We start from the raw sequence: 24285 nt of genomic DNA, 5'->3' as shown, positions 1-24285 counted from the left end.
TTACTTCCTTTCCCATTGAGATAGCTAGCCATAAAATGCCACTCCTGGTATTCCAAGACTAGATCTGTCTACCATTCTTGGGAGAAGTTGCAAACATAGGACAGAAGACAGACAATGGTTTTGAAGATGGTTAGATATCTGAAAGAGGTGCTGCTTCCCACGATATACAAACCTGATTCCTTAGTTCCCCTCTTGCCACTGGAGACAAGTGTTGCCCATTTCTAAACTGCCTGTAAAACCAGTTTGCTAGAAGCAACAATGGAATGAGGGAACGCACCATGAGCTTTCAGACCTTAAACTGTCCGAAAAAGCTATCATCTCTCTGGGACCTGTATGCAATACCAACATGACGGTTGTTCACTTAATAGTCCATAGGGATGGGCAAATTTGGATTGATGTCTGATTTCTCTCAGTTTCTCATTTGCCACTCTTTAAAGTTCAGTTTCCCAGTCTTTAAGTGCAGTTTTCCACATTTCCATGTCAGTTTGCAATTTAAAAAAATTCTCATGAATACTCGTCAGCATTGTAGTGCAAATTCAGGGCCGTCCCTAGGCCCGGGCTGGGTGGCGCAAGGCGCCAGGGTGCCTGGCCATCAGGGGCACGGAAGGGGCACTGAACGCTGATGTCTGCCTCCGCACGCCTCTGCTGTTCAGCAGCTTCAGGCAGCTCTCTGGAGACGCGCGGGGAGTGCTGGCCTGGGGCCGCCTGAACAGCTGAGAGGTGCAGCGCGGTGGCCCCAGGCTCGCGCTCCCTGCGCGCCTCCGGAGCTTCGCACGGGGAGCTGGAGCCTGGGGCCTCCTCCTCCACGCCTCTCAGCTTTTGAGCGGCTTCAGGCTGCTCTCCGGAGGCACGCAGGGAGCGCGAGCCTGGGGCTGCCTCCTACACGCCTCTCAGCTCCCCGTGCGCCCCTCCTGCCCACCTCACGGGGGGCGCCAGAGGGATCTTGGCACCAGGGCACCGGATATGGTTAAGATGGCCCTGTGCAAATTTCTCATTGAAATATAGTTTGCCTACGATACACAATTTTGCAAAGCAAATTTCCCCAACATAGTGCATTTGGTGTGTTGCTGTTTTCACTAATGTATGCATTTTTATGCACAATCTCTCCTAATAAATGCAGTTTTGTACACATTATTTGTCTGGAGAACTATGCAAGATTTGGAGCGGTGGGAATTTCAAAGGATGGGTGTGTTTCAGTTCATGCATCATTTCAGGAAGTGTTAATTAGGTAGGGCAGAGCTGTCCAAACTCTGTGTTGTGACATATTAGTGTGTCGACTGCAGTTTGTAGGTATGTTGCATGAACGCTCCCCACACTCCTCCCAGGGCAGGAAAGAGGTTAGTTTAACTTCTGGTTTGCTAGTAAAACTGAATTACTGTGTCACGAAATGATGCATGTCTAAAAAGTGCGTCACCAACATGAAAAGTTTGGAAAGCTATGTGGTAGGGTTTGCCTTTAAATGTGACCAGATTGAATCCCCCCCCCCCCGGCAAGATAGTAATAATACTTCACCTTGTCTTCTAAATTCCCAGAGTCTGCTTCTGCTGTTCCAAGTGAAGATCAAGATGCTGCTCAGCTATTTGTCATCTAGTCTGCCTGTCACATTTTCTTGCTCCTGTCCAGGGGCACTGAGTTTTGCCCGACACTGGGAGGGCTCATCATGTGCATGTGGGGTCACATGTGTGACACACATGTGATATCACATGTGTTGAGAGGAGGCTATGAGGCTCCTCAAGATTGGGGGGGGGCTCAGCCCCATCCTCACGTACTTCGGGGTGATGGTCTGAGGTGCCCTCAGCCGCATAGGGTTAGTGTCCACGATCCTGTCCCTGACTTGCCTTCCCTCTAATTACCTCTCCTTTTGGTGGGCTGCGTTCTCAAGTTTGGATTATGCCTCCAGCTGCCATGATGGTGCCAACATTGGGAATTGCTGAGCTTTCCTCGCATTGGTATTGAAGGTCACCAGGTTTGGTTAGAATTCAAAAGCATCAATTGATGCTTTTGAATTATGGTGCTGGAGGAGACTCTTGAGAGTCCCATGGACTGCAAGAAGATCAAACCTATCCATTCTTAAGGAAATCAGCCCCGAGTGCTCACTGGAAGGACAGATCGTGAAGCTGAGGCTCCAATACTTTGGCCACCTCATGAGAAGAGAAGAATCCCTGGAGAAGACCCTGATGTTGGGAAAGATGGAGGGCACTAGGAGAAGGGGACGACAGAGGACAAGATGGTTGGACAGTGTTCTCGAAGCTATGAACATGAGTTTGACCAAACTGCGAGAGGCAGTGCAAGACAGGAGTGCCTGGCGTGCTATGGTCCATGGGGTCACGAAGAGTCGGACACGACTAAACGACTAAATAACAACAACAACAAGGTTTGGTTAGATCAATATTTCGAAGAACATCACATTCATTAGTGATGCCTAACGTATGCAATCTATAAACAATTCAAAAAGACATCATTCAGTTTAAAAGTCAACATGCAGATGGTATTTCACATACTTTGTGCCAGATTTTGACACTTGTCCCACTGCTTCAGTCAGAGGGGTTGCAAAACTCGTAATGAGCATGAACATGACGTGCACTGAATGAATTCCATTCTCTAATTTGAACTCATTCACTGTACAGTTCAGCAAATGCTGTCTAGATTCTCTTTATCCAGGTACAACACTCCTATTCATGGTGACTCTTCCAGGAACTCTTAACTGAAAGAAGACAAATGACTCCTCATTAGTATAATTATTAGTGGGTAGCATTTGCACAGCCCATTCAAAGCATCTCATGTAACATTTCCTTGGTAATATTGCAGAGTAGAATCATTTTTAAGACTAGAAACTCAGTATATTCAATTTGAAAGGAAGGATTGTTGCTCATTTATACGGATTCCCTTCTGAATAAATGCATTTGGGAGCAGACATAAGGAAACAATCAAGACTTTGTTAACTGCATTATCATATGTTATTATAAGTATACTAACGGTGCATTCCTAGCCACAATTTCATTATTTATCAATTTAATTGATTTCTGGGAAATGGACTTAAGACATCTGAAATTATTTTATGTCTGAAAATTAGTAGTAGCCTTGACTAGAATAGTAGGTATTGAGTAAAACAAATAGGCCTGATTTTCATGTTACGGTAAGCCAAACTTAAATATGTCATAAAACACTCATATTTTGCTGCATCAGACCAATGTTGCTACCCTTCCAGAAGTCTGTTATTCAAATAGTCTTCTCATTTCAACCCAATGCAAAAGTGGTGAGTGATGGGTGGGCAGGCAACTTCTTCAAAATAATTCTCATTACAGCAATTAGCAGTCAGAATTCTGCTACTGTATTTCTTTTGTCTGTTTGAAGAACTGAGCAGATCCTCAAAGTAAGCATAGGATTTAGGAAGCCTACGCTTATGTTCTAGTTGTTTTTTTAGGATACCTAGCTTTTGCTAGGTAGCTGCTGGATCCTGTGCTTCTTAGAGGGCAACTTTTCAAGTAACTGTTGTGCCATGATAAAAGAAAGTTTTCACAGGTGATCGCCAAGTGTCCTTTGCCATCATTGTTCTCTTTAGAATGTTCTCTTTCCTTCTCCCTTAAGCACTTCTGAAGATAAAAAAACTTCTATATTTAGTGTTCTACTCTATTTCTTATGCGCCTCGCTGTCTGTTTTAGGAAAAGCAGCACTCATAACTTGTTTACTTCTGCTTTGGAAAGCTATAGTAGATAAGGAAATTAATAATACTTCCCCAGGGTGACACTGCTTGATCACATTTTCTTACCTTTACCTAGAGATTTTAATCAGAAATCTTTGTGTTACTGAAACAAATAATGGAATGAACACAATAGGGATAATTGTGCACATTGTGGCATAATTTATTCTTTATTGGCAATTAGCTTTCTTATAATTAGTTGATTTTGCCAATTCACAGACACAGCTGAATGTTTGACCCCAAGAATAAGTGGCAGACTGCTGCCTAAATGGCATGGGCATGGCCTCATTACTTCATTAGTAGCTGGAGCAACTCATAAACCTTGATTTTTATGTGATTTAGAGATATGTCCAGAGATGGTAACAATTACATTTTGAATATTGAAATTGCTGAAGTTTGTAATTATCTGATTTGTTGGTATATTTGTCCTGGTCATAATGCTCAGCTATATTATGAATCAAGAGTAATTTCTCCCAGAAGTTCTTATTTGACTTGGAATCTGAAATATGCCCTGTTGCTATTCAGCAGACAGCATGCCCTAAGACAGCTGTTTGGGAACATATTCAGGATTTATTCACATCAATCTCTTACTGTTGTTGGACTGCTCATTGATTGCTATGAAACTACACAAACTACAAAGTCAGCTGTCATGTGATGTTAACCTCATTCATGCTTAAACTCCTGTTATTACTGTGAACTATGTAACTACATCACTTGACGAAGCACCCTTTTGTCTTCATTGTTTCTTTCTAAGTTTTGTGAAATTATATTGCCCCCATCATCCAGCTATGTAAAATGATACATTCCTAGACACCTACAAGCAGATTTATTCCATGTATAGGATTTGGAATTAAATGCAAAAAAAGAAAAAAAGTTCTTCCCTTTTCTGTCCATTAGTAACTTGCTAACTTGTAGCCAAACTCTATCCTCATGTGGTCACCTTATTCCATTGTGCTTTATTTCTTTAAAATAAATGAACTGAGACTGCAGTCCTGAACACACTAACTAGGGAGTGAGGCCCAGCAGGCCTTACTTCTGAGTAAGCATGCTTACGATTGCAATGTCACTCAGTGCCGCATAAATGCAGGCAAAATTTAGAGTGCTGCATTAATGCACTAATTAATGAGCTCCGGGGATAGAGCAAATTAAAACTATTTTTCAACGGCTGTTTATCTCACGAAGGGGAAACTGTAGTAGATATAAAAGATGATGCTACCTAAGAAAGGCAGCTGGAAACTTGGCAAGCCCACGTTTAGATGTTTCATATTTCATATTTCATTGCTTTTTCTGCAGAATTTCAATCCTTGCAGAAAGAATCAGCCTATAAAGTGTTGGGTAGAAACCTCAGTATTCATTATGTGCTAGGTACATTTCCTCTTGTTTGTTCACGAGAACAACACTTTTATCATTAGATTAATGTTAAGGAGGACTGTTTTAGTTTCCCCCATTGCAGTTCCAATCAGGAGTGCTTCTAGATTTGAATGGGCTGTCCAAGCAAAGGGCCAGCAACCTCAGAATTCTTCTGCAGATTTACCACTTTGAGCCCCCCTGCCCCACAATATGGAAACATGGTGTTCCTCTAGGACAACGTGGTGAATTTAAAGGGTGGGAGTCATTTAACCACCTACTAGCACTGGTGGAGGAACAGGGGTGCGGGGGAAGCGCACTACCCCCGGTGGCATGATCCCGGTGGGGTGCCACTGCAGCTGCCCCCCCGCACTGGGCGCTGTGCCCCTGCAGGTGGCACGCCCACGCCATGCCCCGGGAACATGCACCACGCACCTGCAGGCAGCGTGCCACGCCCATGGGACACGTGCTAGCCACGCCCCCTTCTGCTCTCCGCCCCCGCCAGAGCTTGAAGAAGCTCCGGCACTGCCTAGTAGCCACCTGCTGCTAAATCAAAACTAAGCTAGGGAATACCGGGGGGGGGGGGAGAGAAGGTGGATCCAATCCAGTGAAGGCAAGAGCACTCATGGGCCTTTAGCAGTTGCCTCAGTATGCCGAGTGCATGATTCCCAAAAATGCATTGTTCGCTGTAATAAAATATTGCAACTTTCTCTTACCACTTATTTTTCCTGAAAAAGGGATCCTTGCTGTGATCTTGGTATGTGCAGGTGATCACCCAGTTAAGCTGAGCAGCTGCAATGCAACACTCTGCTGTGTATGCCAAGTCTGATTGCAGACAGAGGTCAGAAACATACCTAAAAGAAAAGACAGATCTTCAGGCACCATAGGGCACAGAACATGCTTTGCTGTGTAAAGTCTTGCCGCAATGTAATAATTTCAGGATGATTGCATGGTGACCACTTGAAAGTTACATTTTTAGTAAATAAATAAAAAACATTTTTTAAAAAAAGAAAGTTGCATTTTTAGCATGGGGTTTTATTTATGTCACTGGGCACGTGCAATGTAAAAACTCATATTGCTCCTCAACAGGAGGGTGAGCTGACTGCAACATATCTCACCACGCTGATCACCAGAGTTCATTTGGCTGATAGGGCTGGTTAGGCATATGTCATCTTCTTCATCACTCCATGTACATCCATCTCGAAGTTGCATGCTTTGTGAAAGAGGATGACCATCTCATATAGAGTTCATGGGTATTTGACAGCTGCTAGAACAGGGGTCGGCAAGGTTTACCTCGCCTGGGCAGGTTCACTCCAGCGGAGATCACTCTGTGGGCCAGATTACGCGTGAGCATGTGCGCCTGCGATTTCTGGCGTCTGCGTCTGCATAGGGACTCGCCAAGCAGGCGGCTTGGTTCAGGGGCAGCTTGTGGGCCCGTTAAACGACCCCCATGGGCTGCTTGTGGCCCATGGGCCTTAGGTTGCCGACCCCTGTGATAGAACCTTCATGCAAGTTCATATATTCCTCCTCCTATAAATTTCTCACTAGAGACTTTGACTTATCTGCATGGGTTTTTTAAAAGTGATATTTTAAATAATTTTTGATCATGATTTTTAAGTTCGTTTATTGTTTCTATTTTGTTTCAGAGATCCCAGAAGATCCAGTCATTGCAGAAGAGTATTATAATGATGCATTCGATTCATGCTCAGAAACAAGTGAGGAGGAGGAAGAGGAGGAGATAGAAGTCGAAGAGATGGTCACATCACAGACTGTGTGTCAGACAAATCGGCAGGTATACACTTGCTCTTCAGCTGCCCGTTGAACATAGACTGTTAAGACTGCACTAAGTAAACATGCATTGGTACCTTGCTTTAAGAACAGCTTAGTTTATGAACAACTTGGATTCAAGAACACAGCAAACCCAGAAGTAGGTGTTTTGGTTTGTGAACTTTGCCTTGGAAACAGAACATGTTCAGCTTCCTGTTGAGTATAAATTGAGTCCCCCGTTGCTACGGGAAAACACGCCTTGGTTTAAGAACGGACTTCCGGAATGGATTAAGTTCGTAAACCAAGGTACCACTGTTTTGAAAACTCCCCAATGTATGCTGCAACATACATATGGTTCCTCACTTTTATTACTGCAACTTGTATTCCCTCCCTCTTCCTAATCCAAACTTTCCCTTTCATTTCCAGGTAGAATGTAAGGGAATTATATAATCACGAGTTGCAGTTAATTGTGTTTTGAACAGGATTGGCTGCAATTCAGTATTTCCAAAGACATACAATATAAAATATAATTTTGAACAATGCAGAGTTAAATTCGGGACTGGCAGTCAGACTGGGGCAGAGTGACATTTTGTCAAGCCTCCGCGGTTCACATTTTGTCATGTCTTTGTGGTTCACATTTCTGTGACAAGAAAAATTAGGGGAGAAATGGATGTGGTTTTATTGACACCTCTGCCAGAATTTGATTCTACTGTTTGTGCCTGTTAGTTTTCCACCCAGTGCACACACATAAATTTCTCTGTCATTAATGGATGAAGCAGCTATACAATCAGGCGAGAGCTGTACAACCCTGGCACATTCGCATCTAGCACCTTATCAATAAAACAAGACAGTCCCATCACCTTTCCCTTATGTCAGCGTATTTGATCATTTCCTTCTTCTAAATCTCCATTCTTCACCATCAAACAAACCCTTGTTTTCAGCTTTGTAAATTGAAAACACTGCAGCCTGAGCCAAAAATTATCGCCAGTGATGAGACAGGCTAGATGCTACTAAAAAAATTTTTTTGGGGGGGGGGTAGAGTTTTCTCTCCATACAATCACAATTTAGAAGTGGCTGCCTACCCAGAATTGGGTGAAAGAGTGGTGAAACAAAAGTCCCTGATCTTCCTTGATATTGCTTACCTTTATTTCATTTCCTTCAGCTTCTGGTTCATCCTTTGGAGGCTGAAATGAGTTCAAATCTGTTTCTGTGATGGTGGCCCCTGGCCCTCACAGTATGTTAAGCACTGATTTCTCCTTTAACTGAATAGACAATGTTAATAGCAGCAGGGCAGAGCAAGATTTATGGGTGAACATAGAAATAATATTGGTGCAGAAAGACCATATTAACTACCTAGAGCACCCAAACAATGCTTATCTAACCCCTGAGCAGAATGAATATCTGCTGTGCCCATCTAGGAGGCATAGCTCTTCTGTACCAATGGACTGGGACTCAAAACAATTTTGTTGGCATAGACTAGGCATCCTCAAACTGCGGCCCTCCAGATGTTTTGGCCTACAACTCCCATGATCCCTAGCTAACAGGACCAGTGGTTGGGGAAGATGGGAATTGTAGTCCAAAACATCTGGAGGGCCGAAGTTTGGGGATGCCTGGCATAGACCATGTTCTCCTTCTCTCTCTCAGGACTGGCAAAAGATTTAAAACAGTGGTATACAGTGTTTTCTGATGATTGTAACATTTGCCTCTTAGCATTTCTCTCTCTCTCTCTCTAACAAATACTGCTTATATGGTGCTGTTCCCAAGCCTAAGGTCTCTTTGTTTTCCTTCCGACTACAGGACAGTGATGTTGAAGCAATGGTCAGGTACATGGAGAACATCCTAAACACCAGCTGTCTAGGTAAGATGAGGTGCCCATTCCCTCAAATTAGGAACAGTTTGATAGCAATACTGAATATTGAATTGAATTTTCTTTCTCTCCATGACACTCAGAAGACCCATAAAAACAAATGGTGCTTCTTCTGTCAACCTTTCCCCACCACACCACACATTTGAAAGAAAAGCTCATTTCCAAATGAGCTTTTCAGCTCCAAAACTAGCACTGGAATCTTTTTGAGTCTGCAAGCTTAACAGAAAGAATACTGATCATAAGGAATATTTGATTCCAGACTAGTATTATTATGAATTTGTTTTATTTATTTCATTTTTAGGGCTCTTCTATATTTAGTATGTGGTGCACAACAACAAAGTTAAAAATGTAACATTAGAAACCATATGTAACCATTTTTTTAAAAAAAGAATAATTGGATTCATGGGTAGGAAAAACTTGATTAAAATAAAATTTTACCATTTATCTTCCATCACATTAAGGTCATACTCAATTGATTCCAATGGATATTAGCATATGTTGCCTTGAAAGAAAAAAACATTAAAGTCAATTCATTTAGAATTAATTTGGGATTGGATACGATCCATCACTCTCCTTTAATATACCACATTTCCCCATAGACAAATTTGTAACAAGTGTAGATTTAAATGTGCAGGACTTAACTCCTAAATTCCTGCCTATGTTGTTTAGCTGTGTGTTTAGTCACTGTATATTTTTACTTAATATATATATTATTTTACTGTATACATTTTAATGTATTTACTTAAGAAGTTGACTGCAGTCCATGAAAACTTATGCCATAATAATTGTGTTAATTTTTAACTCAAGATTAGCAAAACTCTTGTTGCTTTTGCTGCAAGAGACTGGCACAGCTATCCCTCTGGAAGCTGCATGGTTCTGTTTCTCTAGATATGCTGGCAATTGCCTATATTCCATTAGAGAATTATTGCTGTGATGTCGATGGCCTTATTAACACATGCTCCATTTTATCCTCATAGATATGTTTATGGAGTATGAACCAAGGCCAGCTAAGAGCTCCTTTTATAATGAGTAGAACCTACTTCTACATGCAGTGATGAAACAAAGCTATAGGAAAACCAATGGCATCAGATGATCAGCAGTAGGTTTCAAAGGAGCAGGTAAACAAACAAACATGCCTGTTGGTCCTGTCCCCAGTCTCCACTAGTGTATCCAAAGCTGTGAACACAGCCTTCACTTGTACAACTTGTATGCACAGAGGCTTTGTTCAAAACTTTGGTTGAAGGTTGGGGATGGAGCCAACATGGACATTAATCCCACTCTTCCATGCCAATGCAGTCAAATCACTAGATAGGATGCCTCAATTAGCTACAAAAAGCTATTTCCTCACTGAAAGTACATGAGTAGGATTGCCATATTTCAAAAAGTAAATAAAAACCAGGACCCCCCCCAAAAAGCTGTTGAGCTTTTTTAAAAAAAACAAACAAACAAACAAAACGCCAAAAAAACCACCACGATTTTTCCATTGACTTGCCTAAAATCCAGGACAAAGTGCCACCTTTCAGAAATTCTTCCCAGACGTCATGAGACCACCAACTTGCAGAAGCACATCAGGCCTCGGGCTGATCAGTGCTTAGGTGTGACTTCTGGGAAACAGAAACATGCCACATTTGGTTCTATGATGAAGGAGAAATGGGATATACATGTATGGGCAGGAGGAAATCATGAGTCTAGTTTAGCAGTATTGGACCTTGAGTGGGCTTTTCTAGCTCCAACATGCTATCCACCCAGTGCTATTTTTCTAGAAAAAGAGGTACTGGAACCATGAATGCCTCCCTTGTTCTCTTATAACAGCAATGGCACCCACCTGAGAGGTGCTGGAACTCAGTTCCAGCTGAGAAAAAGCCCTAATACCTCCTCAGATGGTTTCTTCTTGTTGTTGTTTAGTCGTTTAGTCATGCCCACTCCTGTCTTCTGCTGCCTCCCGTAGTTTGGTCAAACTCATGTTAGTAGCTTCGCGAACACTGTCCAACCATCTCGTCCTCTGTCGTCCCCTTTTCCTTGTGCCCCCAATCTTTCCCAACATCAGGGGCTTTTCCAGTGAGACTTCTCATGAGGTGGCCAAAGTATTGGAGCCTCAGCTTCAAGATCTGTCCTTCCACTGAGCACTCAGGGCTGATTTCCTTCAGAATGGATAGGTTTGATCTTCTTGCAGTCCATGGGACTCTCAAGAGTCTCCTCCAGCACCATAATTCAAAAGCATCAATTCTTCAGCGATCAGCCTTCTTTATGGTCCAGCTCTCACTTCCATACATCCCTACTGGGAAAACCATAGCTTTAACTATATGGACCTTTCGGCAAAGTGATGTCTCTGCTTTTTAAGATGCTATCTAGGTTTGTCACTGCTTTTCTCCCAAGAAGCAGGCGTCTTTTAATTTCATGCCTGCTGTCACCATCTGCAGTGATCATGGAACCCAATAAAGTAAAATCTCTCACTGCCTCCATTTCTTCCCCTTCTATTTGCCAGGAGGTGATGGGACCAGTGGCCATGATCTTACTTAAGTTTCTAAGCAAACTCAAATCCACTTCTCCCCAGGCTTAGAAGTGGAGTTAAACCAAGCACGTTCTTTTCTGATCGAGCTGATGTGTACACATTTGCATTGCACATTTGGAGGGTGGAATTTTTCTATGCAATAGGGAGTTTTGTAAATGCAAAGGCTCCAGAACTATCAGGAATAGGAAGTAGGCAAGAGGGAGATATTAAACAAATAGATAAACAAACTAAGTAAATTGAGTGAGAAGCCACCTTGGAAATTAAGGGGTATATAAATCAATACATTAATAATTAAAAGATTGCTGGTTTAATTTGCTTTTTATTTTTATGGAAGTCCCAATTTCTTTTATTTTCAGTTGGGTTTTTTTTGGGGGGGGGTGTTGGATAATGGAAAAAAAGTGTCCATTTCCAATTTGCCACTAATTTGCATACAATCCCATGGGAGTTAAAGCATTCAGATACAAAATGAAAAAGCTGCAAAAGGTGCTTGTAGCCATTTAACACCAACTGAGTATATTGCCCACTTCATTATATAACTTAATTAAATAAGAGATTACAGCTTTAGGCCTGCAATGTAGACACTTCATCATAAGGAGCCAAGAAAAGATGTGATACCAACAGAAGAAACTGGAGTGGTTTTTAGGTAGCCACATGTTGAATCTCCCTGAACACTGGATCATAGTCTAGTTAGACCAGGGGTAGCTAATGTCATGTCCAGGAGTGACCCAAGACATTTTGACACCTGAAGCAAACCACAAAATGGCACCCCTCTCCCTGCCAGGGAAGAAGGGCTGAGTGAATATCTAAATCAGGAACAAGGCAGGGAGGGAAGAAAGAGCTACATCAGGCACTGCTGCCCCTGTAGATCCTGCTGCCTGAGGCAGTTGCTTCACCTTTCCCTTTGGGTGGGCCGGCCCTGGTGGTGTGATCCAGATGTTGTTGGCCACTTGTCTTGGATGATTGGAATTGTAGTACACTCAGCATCTGGAGTGCATAGCATTATTTAACCATGGGCTGGAGTGTCAGACTAGGACAAGAGAGAGCCAGGTTCAAATTCTTGCTTAGGCATGAAGCTCTCTAGGTGACTGAGCCAGTCACTCTGTCACAGCCTGATACAGGGTTGTTAGAAGGAAAAAATGGAGGGGGAGGGAAGAGCTCATTGGAGGATAGGCAGGATATAAATAAACAATACCAGTGTAGCATCCAGGGAGATCCTGTTTTCTATTAACTGAACAATGTGTTTGTGACATAGTGGTGAGTGTGAAGACCAATCAATGCTCCTTTCGTGCTGATCTGTATCCTTTCTCTAAAATACTTTAAAGCATTTTCATTACAATCTTTCTACATAGTTAAAAAGCCTACTTTGCTTTAGATGTCATATTATTGGTCAGACAGCACCTCTCTCTCAAAATACCGTTTCCAGAACTTCTGGATTTTTTGTACGTAAAAGTTAAAGAATTCCACTTGCCAGTGTCCTATTAAAGCCAAACATAGTCCTTTTTTGGCCACAAATTTTGGATATTGTACACATGATGAGCCATCACATGTATTAAATATGTAGTTATTTTCTGACACCGCAGTTTTTTGACATTGGACTGGTGCTTAAGTTTAGCATGCCCCATGCTAAACTTTGATTTTCTAGCGTTAAACCCCCATCCTCGCCCTCCCGCACTTCATTTATGATTTATCCGTGTATTAGATGATAAGAACAACCTTCAAACAAAAGGAACGTTGCATTTGGTGTGTGGGAGGCTTAAATGGTGTGCTTGCACTGTTTTGTGTCGTGTGTGTAAAGCAGTTGGTGGAATCTAAAAAGATCAAGGTTCAGTTCATTAACATTAATGAATGATAATGTTCATTAAACATTTACGGATTGCAAGTTGCAAAACGATGCAATGTAGCTATAATGAATGGGCCAATGTGACTGTTTTTGTATCTTCTACAGTGCTCAAGTTATGTAACAATGGGATGTAATGCTTTGTGTAGAAGCTTATCGTGTCCCCGCTAATTTTACTATATAAACGTTTTCAAAAGTGATCTTGCTAGCAGAGCGCAGAGGCAATGCACAATGAAGGTGATCCATTTTATAGTCACATAATGTCTCCACGAGAGTATAAATTTGCATGAATTGGAAAGAGTTTTGCAGTCTTAAGCAAGAACTATTTTTGGCCTTCATTTTGCTGATGAAACATCTCGAGCTGATCAAAAGCGTTTTGTTGTCCCCAGCATTCCTTGAGAACAAATCTGTGCTACCCAAAGTGTACTTCTGAAGAAGTGTTGCTGTTGAATCAGCTTTTGAATCTATGCAGGAAAGAACTCACAGATTTAGCTGCCAGCAGTTACTATAAAAGCAGTATTAACACACCAGCAATACAGCAGCCTCATGTGGTTAGAAAGTTGTAACGCCTGGGTCGATGGCCGGGGGCTAGGTTCAGTGTCTAGGGGATTTTCTACTTCTATTGAGTTCTGGCTCATGCCTCCACCCAGGAAACCTGGGAGTCCAGTTTGGATGTCTAAACAGCAGTCATTCAACAACACACACGCCTAGGATGTATGTTCCAGCAAAAAGGCTGCAACAGCAACTGGGGTGCATTGCAGTGAGGAATTCCAACCAGCAGAAAACAGCAGTGAAGCTCCTCCAGCTCCAAGCCAATAGGAAGCGCTAAGCCAAGTCCAAAATACTGGGGATAGGGCTAAGCTTCCCCTCCTAGGTGTGTTTTCAGCAAAGCATTCCACAAGAGGGGAGGTGGGGGTAGAAAGGTGAGCACATGTGTGACAGTCTCTATTTCTAATGTATATGCTTTATAAAATAATGCCACGGTATGACAAAAAGGGGGCAGGGGTTAAGGAAGAGCTGCAGAAACTAATCAGGGTCTATAGACAGAGCTCAACTCAAATTTCCACGGTGCTTGTAGAAATCTGTCCCAAGACTTCATATGCAACCCATCTCTATAAAGCTTCGTAACAATGAATGAGCTGGTTTCTAACTTTATAAACTGAGCTAAATTATTTGTGCAAGATACATATGTTACTGGAGAGGGCAATAATGTAATCAGGGACAGGTTTTGTTGGTCCAATAGCCAGCACGAAGGCAAAAACCTAATAAAAAAATTGGGTTATTTAGTCCAACTTTCCAGAAAAGCTGAGAAGGATGCCTTTAATAACATTTCACGTTAAAGGAATCTGAAATATTATAGGTGTAAAACTACTTGGGGCATTGCTAGAATAAGAGTGTGCAGACTACGCAAATCACAGTGACACATCCTGAAAATATATATTCTTTATGTTTTGCCATTAAGTTAAGACATCATGTCCATAGTGGATTAAAAGAACAACAGCAACAAGCAGCTTAAGGTTGGTTTTGATCCATATTTGGACTCTTACGCACACACACGTCTTTAATGGTAGTCTGTGATGGGAATATTAAGTTTAACCTTTTAACTTGTTTGTTTAAATGTATTTGTTTACTTATAGCAGGCATCCCCAAACTGTGGCCCTCCAGATGTTTTGGCCTACAACTCCCATGATCCCTAGCTAACAGGACCAGTGGGCAGGGAAGATGGGAATTGTAGTCCAAAACATCTGGAGGGCCGAAGTCTGGGGATGCCTGACTTATAGCATAGCTGCTTTCCCCACACTCCTCATGCAACAGTGGAACTTCACCAATCTTTGCAGTTTCTAGAAAAATCCTCTGACTGCTACTTCTCCAGCTGTGCTTTCAAGATTTGATGAAATTTGAAAAACTGGGGGGCGGGGATTGCTTCTTTGTGCAGTTTCTCCTACTGTTATAGGAGTTTCCCCCACAAAAACATCTTTTACAAGACATGGTGTAGATCTGGCGTGCGCTATCATACTGAAACCGTCGCTGTCCCTGCTGAGCCAAGTTGCCTTAATGCGTATTTAATAAGCTAATTTGTCTTTAATCAAGGCAGCGCTTACCTGTGACAAAGGTGAATCGCTAGCCTTTTCTTGATTGTCCTTGAATAGTGCTATGGATCTGTAGTGATGTTGAGGGGAGCAAGGTGAATGAGGTTGTCTATCTCTGCATTGATCTGTAGGCACTGGGACTGTCACCAGAGCGACTCCGCTGGGACCCGAACGATCAGGAGTGCTGAGTGGCACCACGGCTGCAACCAAGCTGAGGAGTATGAGGGAGTAAGTTGCCTTTTAGAGATGCTAGTTTTTGCATGCATATAACAAACAAACAAAAAAACCTGATTCCAGAATATTAAGATTACAACCACATCTTTTCCAGCGGCAGTTACGTTTTACTTCAGGATGCTTTCTCTCTTCTTTGCACAGTATCTGTCATTTATTTTGAAGTGAGACATCGTCTCATTGGTCTCTGCCAGTCTCTAAACTAGTTATTTTATCCTTTTGTGTTATCATCTCAGTGCAAATCTGATCAATCAGCTTTGCTTAGCCATGTCCAAAACTCTGCTTTTATGGTTGCCTGCTCTCTTTGACTGCGTGCAATCCTCCTCCTTCTTCTTTTGTATATAATTTTTATTCAATTTTCTGTTTTGCAATTTAAAATACTCATTTTACATCCTTAAAATATCAATGACTTCCCTTCTTCTCTTTCTCTTTCCATGGTTCATTTACATATCATAAATCCCTGTATATTTTATAAAACTTATACCATTCAGTATTCCATTATTGCATCCATCAAAACTTATTTATACTGTTGAATTTATCTTAATGCTGCCAGCGTTTTCAGCTGTACAGCAATTATTTCCCATATATTCAATAAATGTTTTCCAATCTTCTCTAAAAGTATGTTCTTCTTGTTCTCTTATAGTTGTGCATATTCTGCCAACTTAAGTTGCCATTCTTCTTTGGTTGGGACCACACTCATTTGCAATTTTTGGGCTAACAAAACACAGCCCGCAGTAGTAACATACATAAATAACCTTTTCTGACACCTGGGACTTTCAGTCTGAATTATCCCCAACAGAAAGGACTCTGGGTTTGGGGGAGGGACGGGACGGGACGTACTTATAGATATATAGGATAAGATTGATTTATTATGGTTCTTGACCAACACACACACACACACACACACACACACACACACACACACACATATATATATATATATATATATATATATATATATATATATATATATATTATAGTGTTCATGCACAAAATGAAGAAATGTGCATGCACACGAAAGCTCATACCTCTTCCCCAGCCATCAACATCATCTCTCTTTCTAAATTTGTGAGCCACGTTTAAAAGCCTTTCAGAACCATTGGCATAAGCCACTCCACTTCCCTGTGGGGCAGTGTTGCAGGCAGGCCACGCACTCTCCCCATGCACGGCAGGGGCGTGGCAGTGCCCCCACGCCACAGGGGAGTCCCGGCTGCGTCACGCCCCCAGCCAACCAATCCAGGTGGCTGGGGGGGGGCATGACTTACCGTATTTAAGCAGCCACACGGCTGGGGGATCTCCCTCTTTGTTCCTGCTTCCCCTGCTGGTGGTTGACCCTTACTGGACTGCCTGCATGGTGGGCAGGAGTCAGATATAGTCTGTTCAATTCCAGTGCCTAAGCCAATACCACTCACATTCTGTAACCAATAAGGTTGTGACCTTAATTAGCCGATTAACCTAAAATACTGGTGTCCATGTGTTTTATTATTCAACAAATGGGAGAGGGCTCGGGGCCTTGACACGCAAAAGCCATTGGGAGGCAACATGATGGGAGACACCTGGCTTGAGAGCAGTACATGTGAAAAGGATCTAGGAGTCTTGGTAGACCACAAACTTGACATGAGTCAACAGTGTGATGAAGCAGCTAAAAAAGCCAATGCAATTCTGGGCTGCATCAATAGGAGTATAGCATCTAGATCAAGGGAAGTAATAGTACCACTGTATTCTGCTCTGGTCAGACCTCACCTGGAGTACTGTGTCCAGTTCTGGGCACCACAGTTAAAAGGAGGATACTTGCAAGCTGGAAGAGGGCAGCCAAAATGGTCAAAGGCCTGGAAACGATGCCTTATGAGAAACGGCTTAGGGAGCTGGGCATGTTTAGCCTGGAGAAGAGAAGGTTAAGGGGTGATATGATAGCCATGTTCAAATATATTAAAGGATGTCATATAGAGGAGGGAGAAAGGCTGTTTTCTGCTGCTCCAGAGAAGCGGACATGGAGCAATGGATTCAAGCTACAAGAAAGAAGATTCCACCTAAACATTAGGAAGAACTTCCTGACAGTAAGAGCTGTTCGGCAGTGGAATTTGCTGCCAAGGAGTGTGGTGGAGTCTCCTTCTTTGGAGGTCTTTAAGCGGAGGCTTGACAGGCATATGTCAAGAATGCTTTGATGGTGTTTCCTGCTTGGCAGGGGGTTGGCCTGGATGGCCCTTGTGGTCTCTTCCAACTCTATGATTCTATGAGCTGAGTCCGCTAAACTGCTGTTGGCAGCCTCCTGGCTGATTAATGGGAACTGAACTTTATTCTTGGGACTTATCTGTAGCTTCATGATTTGGGCCCTTGTGTGTGCCTGACTACAGAACAACAGAACATGCATAATCGGCTTAGGCATTTATACCATTCTCTTTCAGTGAGGGAATCAAAAGAAAGGGAGGGAAATGACTCTAAAATACATGGCATCTCGTGTTCTTTTTACAAAGAAACCTAAGAATACATGCAATAAGCTCAGAGTTTAATGGCAGCGAACTTAATAGTGCAGTTTAAATATTCAAGAACATGTAGATGGGTACAATGGAAAAGCTTTCATGGACCCAAAATGTAAGTAAATTAAAATTTTGCAGTACAGCAGTGACTGCTTCTCGTTCAGTCCCCAGTGTCTTCTACTCAGCAGTGCACCAGGATTAGGCACAAGGCATCATCATTGCCTGCTGAGTCTAAGTGAAATTGTCTTTCAGAAGCTGCAAAAGAAAGGCATTTTGTGATATTTTTGTTCTTTCACCATGAATGGCCATGTTTCTCATTGCTTGAGATCCAGAAGGCTTATGTATATAAGACCCTTAGGCCTATGACGTTGGCATCAAATGCCCATGTCTCTTAAAAATTCAGAAAGAAAGGTCATGTTGAAGTAATTGATTGAGCACGGCATGATCTTTAAGCTTAGCTGACAGCTAGCTAAGAAAAAGTCCACTTTTCCATAGCAAAGCGGTACATAGTCCATGTGAGTGCTTAGAATAATGCCGAGACTTTCTAAATAGCTTCAATGTGCTCCTGTTGAGCTCAAAGGTTGTTTTACTATTGATTTCCATGAGAACCCCCCTAACCAGTTATTGGGCATGAAAACTTTCCAATAACCACATTCAAATAAATCACTTTTACGTATGTTTTCCTCTTTCTATCAGCAAATTTCATGGTGTAACTTAAGTCCCTTTGCCCTCTTCGGGTGAGCGGCTTTGTGGGTAGGCATGGTGTCTTCCCTGCAAACTGACCTATTGCCGGCCAGATCATAATCCTACCACAAAATTGGCCAATGGCAGCAGGAATCCAGGGGGCGTTACCTGGGTGCTGTGCCAACTGACCAGTAGCGGCGCTTGAATGCCCAGATGGGGGCTAGGGCCATACCACTCCTCCAACAGGGGGACATCCCCCGCCAGCGGCTTCACCCTTAGAAATACTCCCAGTGGAAGGACAGGAGTGCATTGTGCCATCACTTACCTCAGTGTCTATGGCCAAACCTTTCACACCTGTAACCAATAAAGTTGTGGCCTTATTTGACTCCAAAACTCAATATGCTGTGTGTTGTCTAGTTATTTGCACCTTAGGGAATAGGGTGGTCGCAAGGCCCCACCACACAAATAAATTCCTAAGTGAGAACTGGATCCAACTAATTCATACTCAGAATACAGTGGTACCTCTGGTTAAGAACTTAATTCGTTCCGGAGGTCCGTTCTTAACCTGAAACTGTTCATAAACTGAAGCACCACTTTAGTTAATGGGGCCTCCTGTTGCTGCCGCACCGCCGGAGCATAGTTTCTGTTCTCATCATGAAGCAAAGCTCTTAACCTGAGGTACTATTTCTGGGTTAGCAGAGTTTGTAAAGAAGAGTTTGTAACCTGAAGTGTTTGTAACCCGAGGTACCACTGTATACCTATCAATGGACTGTACTAACTTAAGTCTGCTTAAATAAATAAATGGTTTTGAAAAAGGTTTAATCTTAAACAAAGAAAGTTAAATCAATATTGCATTCTGTTGGTACGCAATAAATAAAATTAAGATTATGGCCTTGCATCATCTCCAAATTTCTCATTCCAAAAATAAATAAAAATGATCCATTTCTCAACAAGTTGTTCTCTTACATCACATTTTGCCTTGCTTAAATGCAATATGTTAACGTATATATTACGTTATGTCCTATATTTTAAAGAACCATTCTGACAAAAGAAGAATGCATCCTTCCCTCAGAATACATTGAAACTGACACATATCAGTAATCTGAGTGTTGTATCATTTGGCCCCCCTTCTTAATAACTGTCACCATTAGTTGCTTTTGACATTCCCAGCTGATACTTCCATTGAACTGGAATCCTTAGTGACTACCAAGGACTCAACTACATTAGTCAAAAAGCAACAGTGTTTTAAATGTGCTATAAACATGCAACACCAGATGGCGCTGTAGAGTACAAAACTTTTCTATGTGATTTTTACCTACAGTATATTCCTGCGTATAAGACTACTTTTAAACCCAGGAAAATCTTCTCAAAAGTCAGGGGTCGTCTTATACGCCGGGTCGTATTTCTTATACAGCGAGTATATCCCAAACTCTATATTTTAACTGTGAAAGTTGGGGGTCGTCTTATACGCCGGAATATACAGGGTTTTTTTTCTCCTTTCATTATAACGATTTAATTTATTACTTAATTATAGCATTTCCCCCTGTGTGTAGATCCACCTTGAGTATTAACTGAGAGTCAAATATGTGTGGCTATGTTATCAGGGCTGGCCCAAGACATTCTAGCACCTGAGGCAAACCCCAAAATGGTGCCTCCCACCACCAGGGGAAAAGGGTTGAGTGAAGATCTACAACAGGAACAAGCGGGGTTGGGTGGAATAGAGATTTACCATCAGGAACTAGAGTGGGTGGATCAAATCAACCTTACTCCATGGCTGAAGTGGGAATCACAGCAGAACAATCCACAGTTCATTTCAACACACTAATTCATGTTTGCTCTGATGGCAGAGGAAAACGGTCATCATTGCTATCTATCAAACATATAAGCGTCCTTTCAACCTCAGGTTATTATTCTGGTGTTCTGCATTATTATTCCACTGTAATATGTAATTGATTTGACAGCAAATCTTTTTATCCTTGGTAGAAAATTATACTTCTAAACATGTATTTTTCAGGAATGGGGTTTGGAGTGTGTGTGTGTAAGCTTCAGAAGAGGGAGCAGTCTTCTTTGCATTCCCCCTTGTTCTGTTCTTAAATATTAGCTAGGCATTTATGTTGCAGGTCAGAAAATAGCAAATGGCTTCTACGGACTATATACTAGGGGTGCCTCACCTTTGGGGGGCTGTGGGTCACACAATCCACGATCAGCCCCTGGAGGGGTGGTATTATTGTTATTATTAATAATAAAGTTTATATACCACCCTCCCTCGGAGGATTGACAGCACTGGCAGCTCCTCGTAGCATTGCCCTGCGCTAAGAGGACCAATGTTGTGCCACGAGGCCGGAGGTGCTGCCATCTTCGTCCACATTGCCCCTGGTTCTCAACATAGTCTTGTTGCAGGGTAATGCCCAGAAGTATTTTGGGAGAAATGGCATGGCAGTGGCTCCAGCCACATGGCACAATTTTCCTCTCAGAACCTGGCCCCGATTTTTTAAAAATTAAATTACAGTACCACCTCTACCTGTGATCACAATCTGTTCCGGAGGCCCGTCCACTGGGTGAAACCGGACGCTAGTAGAGGCGCTGTTGTGCACATGCACATTCGGTGGCAGTGTGCTTCTGCACATGCGTAGGTGGCAGCAGCCGCTTGTGCGCATGCGCGGATGGCAGGAGCCACTTCCGCACATGCGCAAATTGCAGCAAACCTGGTGTTTACTTCCGGGTTTGCCGCGGCCGCAACTGGAATGTCCAAAAGAAGAGGCGGATGTAAGTAAAGGTTCCACTGTAATAGAGCTTATGTAAGCATGGTGGAATCCGCTAGGGTTCTTGGGCCTTCTTGCCTGAGGGTGCCAAGTACTGGTGCTAGATTTGGTCACTGAAGTGTATCTTTTTGCCTTCTGTACACTGAATTGAGGTGGGGGTCTCACTCTCTTAGACTAAAACCCTCTGTCCTAGTAGGACAGCACAAGTATAATTTTCATTAATGAAGCATGCTTATACAGTAGTACCTCAGTTTATGAACTTAATCCGTTCCTGAAGTCCGTTCTTAAACCGAATCCGTTCCTAAACCGAGACGCACTTTCCCTAATGAGGCCTCCCGCCGCCAGTGCCCTTCCACCGTTCAGTTTTCTTTTGTAGACCAAGGTAAAGTTCACAAACCGGAAGAGTACTTCCGGTTTTGCGGAGTTCGTAAACCAAATCGTTCGTAAGTAGGACTGCTCTTAAAGCGGGGTACCACTGTATTAGATTTTAAAAGAGAGGAGATTCTATTTTCAGAAGACAAGTGCCATTTCCACTTTGTGGTGAACTACAGTCTTCCTCTCTTTTGGTAAGTGTCTAAAGCAGGCATCCCCAAACTGCGGCCCTCCAGATGTTTTGGCCTACAACTCCCATGATCCCAAGCTAACAGGACCAGTGGTTGGGGAAGATGGGAATTGTAGTCCAAAACATCTAGAGGGCTGAAGTTTGGGGATGCCTGGTCCAAAGGATGATTTATGAAGCATGGCTGTGCTATCTACTTACTCCATGAAAATTGTTCAGAGCTTTTTTATAAAATCCAGAGGCTGTAAATATGCATGCAGGAGCTGGTGTTGTGATAAAAGTATCTTACTGAATCAAATTTTCTTCATATATGTTGCGTGTGTGTTGTGATGCATGCATTACACACACACACACACACACACACACACACACACACACATATATACACATACATACATACATACATACATACATACATACATACAATTTTGTTCAAATGCTATGGAAAGTTGCCAGATACAATATCTGTCTAATTATAGTAATTTATAATCCAGCTCACTTGCTGGCATTCATTTTCTGTTGACAGGTCAGCCATTCAGAAACTGGGAACAGAAACCTTTGAAAAAGTTTATGAATTCCTGCAACGAGCAAGACGACAGAATGCAAGTGAAAACGAAATCAGAGAATACCTGGAAAAAATGGTGTCTCGGGCAAGTGACTGTTTTGAAGTAGATCAGCTCCTCTATTTTGAAGACCAGCTGAAGGCTTCTGAAGAAGCCTCTGTGTGACATCGAAGAATGGTTTTACTTGGAGCATCAGAAATCAATAAATGGGGCAGTGTTCAGATGGAAGCAGGCATTATGCCATAGGGTTAGGGCAATGAGTATCATGGAGACACTGACAGGAATAATGTATGCCATTTTCTTATTTGAGACAAATAGTACTCTTACTATCTCCAGGTGAAACCAGGAGATCTTTGATTGATTCCTACAGCAGTATTGACACTTGGAGCTCAATAATCATTGCCTCGAAAATTGCTGGATTATGGCTGCCGATCACAAGTGTGCGTACTCGAGTACTCCATTGGGAGAAATTGGGGTGTTCAAAAGCCTGCATTTCAGCCATGTTTCAAAATGATATGCAAGGAAATGCTTGAGATGTGAGGTACAGGGATAATACGGGATAGAGGGGAAATAAAACACTTCACTTTGATTTACTTCTATCGTGCAAAGAAGGAACCTTGTAAGAAATTTTTAAAATCAATGTTGGGGCTGAATCAGATGGTCTCCAGCAAACATTTTCAGTGTGACAAAGGTGCTCTGAGAAGGGGGGGGGGGAGGTTTCTAAAATCCCCCAAGAAGTTTGCCTCTTTTTGCACCAGTTTTCTGCTTGTTTGCTTCTTCAATCAACTGCAGCATTTTTGTCTGTTTCAAAATTAGATCCTCTTCCTTGCAATCAGTTGGTACTGCAAAGGGATTATAATGCAGGGCGGCTGACACAGCCTCATGCCAGCTTCTTCTGCCTACATACCAGATGTTGGGAGGAGGGATGGTTAAGGTTGCTTGAATGTGTGCCAGGGCCTGCATTGCCATCTTCTCCCCGCAACACCTCCATGACAAAACAAACCCTACAAAAGACCTGAAGAAAAAAGGGGGCGGGGTTAAAATATTTGCAGAACACGCATTGCTGGTGCGCTTTTGCCCTAGTAAATGAATTGCTTTGTAAACTATTAACCTGCTTTTTTCTGTTTATACCAGTGATCTGTGACCATGCTTTATCTAAAAGTCCTAACACCAGCATTTCTCTTCCCATTTTGCAAATGGCACCCTTGCGAGTTAAATGCGAATTTAAAAAAATAAAAATAAAATGCCATGTTGTTCTGTTTATGCCGCAGCTGTTTCCATCTGGTCTCTTGAAATTCCCTACTTTATTTGCAAGCACAGAAATCAGGAGGACCATTTCACCCAATTCCTCTGGGCAAGAAGAAATTTTCTAACGGTTTCTCTGGGGCTCAGCATTAACAGTGATAGTAGCACAGCTCCCATACCCCTCAAATATGGTGTGTGTGCTGCCACTGCAAAGATCAGCAGCAGCAACAAGTGCACTGGCAGCCTGCCCACCACACTGCCTTCTTGACGGTGCCCCCACACCTAGGCCTTCCTTGAGCATTGGAAGGAAATGATTGCTGCCACCCAAAAGACCGTGAATAACGAAGGAAACTCTGCAAAGTGATAAATTTTGGCTCAGCTCCACTTTATGCAAATCTTGCAACTTTTCACTTTGCTTCGCGGTCAGCACCCTCTTAAGATTTCCTGTGCTTTGGGGGCCAAGTGATACAGCCTCATCTGCTGAGTCGTCTGTTACTAGTTCATCGTAGGTTCTGAGCATCGCAAAGACCGTATTAGAGGATGGTTTAATATCACACCATTAAGAGTCCTCAACCCCTGGGGCTTTGGCATTATAAAGCTGCAAAGAACAATCTTTGGGTGAACAAGACTCCCTGGAGCAATTG

At 42.5% G+C, this 24285-nt stretch overlaps 1 protein-coding gene across 6 annotated transcripts in view; it reads left to right on the top strand.

Annotated features, from left to right (window-relative positions):
* NEK11 (NIMA related kinase 11) overlaps nt 1-23659 on the top strand; it is an 80192-nt gene extending 56533 nt beyond the window's left edge. For all 6 annotated transcript variants that reach the window (XM_035130286.3, XM_088654479.1, XM_060280641.2 and 3 more), the window contains 4 exons: nt 6694-6839; nt 8612-8672; nt 15252-15348; nt 22360-23659. In XM_035130286.3, the coding sequence (XP_034986177.1) occupies nt 6694-6839; nt 8612-8672; nt 15252-15348; nt 22360-22561 (506 nt within the window). In that variant the 3' untranslated portion in view covers nt 22562-23659. The remainder of the gene's footprint in view (nt 1-6693; nt 6840-8611; nt 8673-15251; nt 15349-22359) is intronic.
* The last annotated feature ends 626 nt before the right edge of the window (nt 23660-24285 follow it).

The sequence above is a fragment of the Zootoca vivipara genome, chromosome 11 (assembly GCF_965207765.1).
Source record: "Zootoca vivipara chromosome 11, rZooViv2.hap1.1, whole genome shotgun sequence".
NCBI classification, from domain to species: Eukaryota; Metazoa; Chordata; class Lepidosauria; order Squamata; family Lacertidae; genus Zootoca; species Zootoca vivipara.
This window is presented reverse-complemented; position numbering and strand designations above follow the sequence as displayed.